This window comes from Tupaia chinensis, unplaced genomic scaffold (genome assembly GCF_000334495.1).
Source record: "Tupaia chinensis unplaced genomic scaffold, TupChi_1.0 Scaffold000159_1, whole genome shotgun sequence".
Taxonomy (NCBI): domain Eukaryota; kingdom Metazoa; phylum Chordata; class Mammalia; order Scandentia; family Tupaiidae; genus Tupaia; species Tupaia belangeri.
This window is the reverse complement of record NW_006159630.1, coordinates 6129255-6132377: the sequence shown is the minus strand read 5'-3', so window position 1 is coordinate 6132377 and position 3123 is coordinate 6129255. Positions and strand designations below refer to the sequence as shown.

The following is a 3123-nucleotide window of genomic DNA, read 5'->3' as shown; positions in this document are numbered from 1 at the left end:
GGAGTGCCGAGCAGCCCCCCAACCTCTCGCTCGGAAGCAGGGACCCCCACCTCAAGGGGCTGGAGCCTCTGCAGCTGGAGGGGCTGGGATGGGGATTGGCCTCCAGAGGAAGGGGTTCAGAGAGGCCCACATTGGGTCCGGGGCTCAAGGGGCCCCTGAGTACACATGGCAGACCCTGCTCCACCGACAAATCAGACTGCCCAGGGGCTGGGGTAGGCCGAGAGGGTCTTCAGTCCCAGCCCTCAAGAGGTGGGGCCGGACAGTGGCACTATTGCACCCCAAGACCGCAGAGTCCCCCCCCAGGCGGGCTCTTCTCCCCGCTGAGCTCACTCCTACCTCCTGGGCTGTTTGGGGTGGGGGATCTTGCAGATCTCTGGCCTTGCGGCGTCTTATCTTGATGGCCTGGCGCAAGAGGGGAGGGCGCCGCTGGGAGTGGGAGAGGGGTGTCGCCATGGTGGCGCTCTGCCCTTCCCCTCTGCTGGCTGCCGCTGGTGACTACAGCGAAGCCACAGAGTTATGCAAAGAGCCCTGGGTTGTCACCCTCTGCCAGGGTGGAGGAAGGGAGGGCAGTTAGGGGGCTGGAAGGGTCAGGGTTTCGCCACCTCCGGGGCTGTCTCACAGGCCCCCAGCGCCCTTCTCCAGCCGGGATCCTTGCAGGACCCTCCCAGGTTGGAGTAGAGGTGGACCCAGAGAACACCCCGGCCCCGCCCAGCCACCAACGGAGGCCCTGGGGAGGGTCCATGCTACCAGCAGGGCGGTGGCCCAGGCCCACCAGGACCCGCCCCACCCATGCCTGGGGTTCTCACCCACAGACTTTCCTGAATGGGCCCCAGTCCTGGGTTGGGGGACAGGGCTCAGGGTGGGGCTCCTGACACGCGCCTGCCCAGCAGGACCAACTGCTCAGCAGACTCCGCCCCACAGGTGACATTCCATGGAGGTGACAGGGCCAAGCCATGTTGGGCAGGGACCAGCCCTGCGGCCCCTGCCTCCACCCATGACGGTCAGGAGGGTGCTCCCTTCAAATGTCCTTGTAGGGGGTTTAGCTAAATATGGAGTGAGCCTGGGCGGGGCTGGCCAGAGGAAGCGGCAGGCTCGGCCACACTGCGAGTCTCTCCCAGGAGAGCAACTCTCTCCACAGAGACAGAACAGACACTTCGGCTTGCCTTTCTCAGCACTTGTAGCCCACCAAGCCTGGGCCGTGCCTGGCCATGATCCTTGGCCATTTCCCATCCTCCTGTCCCACCCCCCAGGTTCACAGGGGTGGCCTAAGGACACACACTGCAGTGGCAGCCAGGCAGAGCTGCCCGGCCCAGCCTCGAGCAGGCGTCCCTAGAACACGCCCTGACATGCTTCATACTTGCTGGGCCTAAGGTGCTTCCTCCTCACTCGAGGCCGGACGCAGGCTGCAGTCACTCAGGGAGCCAGCAGGGGGCAGTCTGGGACACAGGCCAGGGAGCCTCAGTGGGTGAACCCCCTTGCTGAGCCACAGCCTCCAGGTGGTGGGAAGGAGCCATGGGAACCCCAGGGACTGGAGAACGAGGCTCCCAAGTGCCCAGGCCCCTGCAGGCAGACAGCTCCCCTGTGGCGCACCCCCACCCATCACCCCAGAAACCAGACAGGGTCCAGTTACTTCATTCTTTACTAGTTCACATTTTTAGCAAACAAATCAAGGTGCAAACAGGATTTATTTCACATTAATATATTAACTGGATTTTTTGTCAAATAAATAGGGAATTCTCTTTAAATACCCATCTCCTCACTTTGTGGCCCACCCAGGCACCCAGAGATTTTATGCACCCAAGGGGCATGAAGCTCAATGCCCGCAGGGCCTCGCTCCAGGCCCAGGGTGCCACCCCGAGGGCCGGGCAGACACACACTTTCCAGGGGAGAAGGCCTTCTTAGGGGAGTGATGGAGGGGCAGGCAAACTCCAGGAAAAAAGGAGGGGGCATTCGGCCACCAAGTCCTGGAAGCTCCCGCGACAGCTCCCATAGTCACAGAAGTGGCAAGAGAAGAACCAAGGAAGGGGGGGGCAGTGGGACAGGCCGGAGCCTGGCTGCCTGGAATCCGGGCTGATGGCCCGGGGGGAACAGTGGCTTCCAGGGCCCGGCCCAAACCCGGCGCCGGACCCCCCAGCCGCAGGAATGTGAGCGGGCCGGCGGGCCCACGGGAAGATGCATGGCTGGTCGGATGGGGCTTGCCAGGCCGAGTGCAGTGGCTACCAGACCGACGGGCTGGCCTGCAGTGCAGGAGGTGGCAGAGTCCCTCCTGGGGAGAAGCTACCAGAGCGCAAGAGGAATAAGGGGCCACCCTGTGCTCCCCGGGAGAGCCCGAGAGATGGTGAGGGGCCAGGCCGGGCAGCGCCTGGGTTGGGGGCTCGGCACATGGGAAGCTGGGTGGCACCTCTCCAGAGGCCAGGGCCACGCCTCGCACAAGGCAGGATCCGGCAGCTGTTTATCATCATGCCTGGAGGAAGAACAAGGCCCGCCCTCACCTCCCCAGACACTGCCCCAAGGGGAGGGATAGGAAAGCCATGAGGGTGGGAGGCAGGAAGGCAGGAGGGGTCTACTGGGTCTTCTTATCCTCTGGAGGGTAGTAGGGAGGTGGCGGAGGCTGGCTCTGAAGAAGGAAGAGGAGGAAGAAAGGGAAGACCGTGTTAGAAGGTTCAAAAGCAGGTGAGGCCTCCCTGCCCGAACTCCAGGCCTGGGCCGCTCACCGTGGGCATGTAGACGTCGTGTGGGTTGCCCGGGTTGTAATAGGCGCTGGCAGCTGCTTCCGCGGCCTTGGCTTCGGCTGAGAGAGCAAACACACCCACGTGGGTCACAAGCCCTCCCTGCTCCTGCAGCTTCCCCGGCTGTGCTCAGGGGACCCGGCCCCCGAGGCTCTGGGCAGCTGTGCTGGGGCCCATCCCATCACAGAAACAGCAGTGACCATCGCCAGGAGCTGGCACCGACATTTCCAGACCCGTGACGTGTCCCCCCACCCAGGTGGTGTGCTGGCCACCTGTTCGGTGAGAAGGCTACGGCTGACGGGACAGCTTCCCAGCCCGGCAGAGAGCTAAGGGGAGCGGGCAGCACTCGGGGACAGCTCCTCCCCAGGAGGCCCCTGCCCTGTCCATCTCCCCC

At 63.9% G+C, this 3123-nt stretch overlaps 2 protein-coding genes across 8 annotated transcripts in view; both read right to left on the bottom strand.

Moving 5' to 3' along the window:
- The window catches only part of UNC13D (unc-13 homolog D), a 22980-nt gene extending 22263 nt beyond the window's left edge, over window positions 1-717 (bottom strand). The window contains 1 exon segment of the mRNA XM_027770782.1: window positions 337-717. Coding sequence (XP_027626583.1) covers window positions 337-453 — 117 coding nt within the window. The 5' untranslated portion in view covers window positions 454-717.
- Window positions 718-2480: 1763 nt separating this feature from the next.
- The window catches only part of WBP2 (WW domain binding protein 2), an 8119-nt gene continuing 7476 nt past the window's right edge, over window positions 2481-3123 (bottom strand). For all 7 annotated transcript variants that reach the window (XM_006145792.3, XM_006145788.3, XM_027770780.1 and 4 more), the window contains 2 exons: window positions 2715-2791; window positions 2481-2617 (listed from right to left, as the gene is read on the bottom strand). In XM_006145792.3, coding sequence (XP_006145854.1) covers window positions 2564-2617; window positions 2715-2791 — 131 coding nt within the window. In that variant the 3' untranslated portion in view covers window positions 2481-2563. The remainder of the gene's footprint in view (window positions 2618-2714; window positions 2792-3123) is intronic.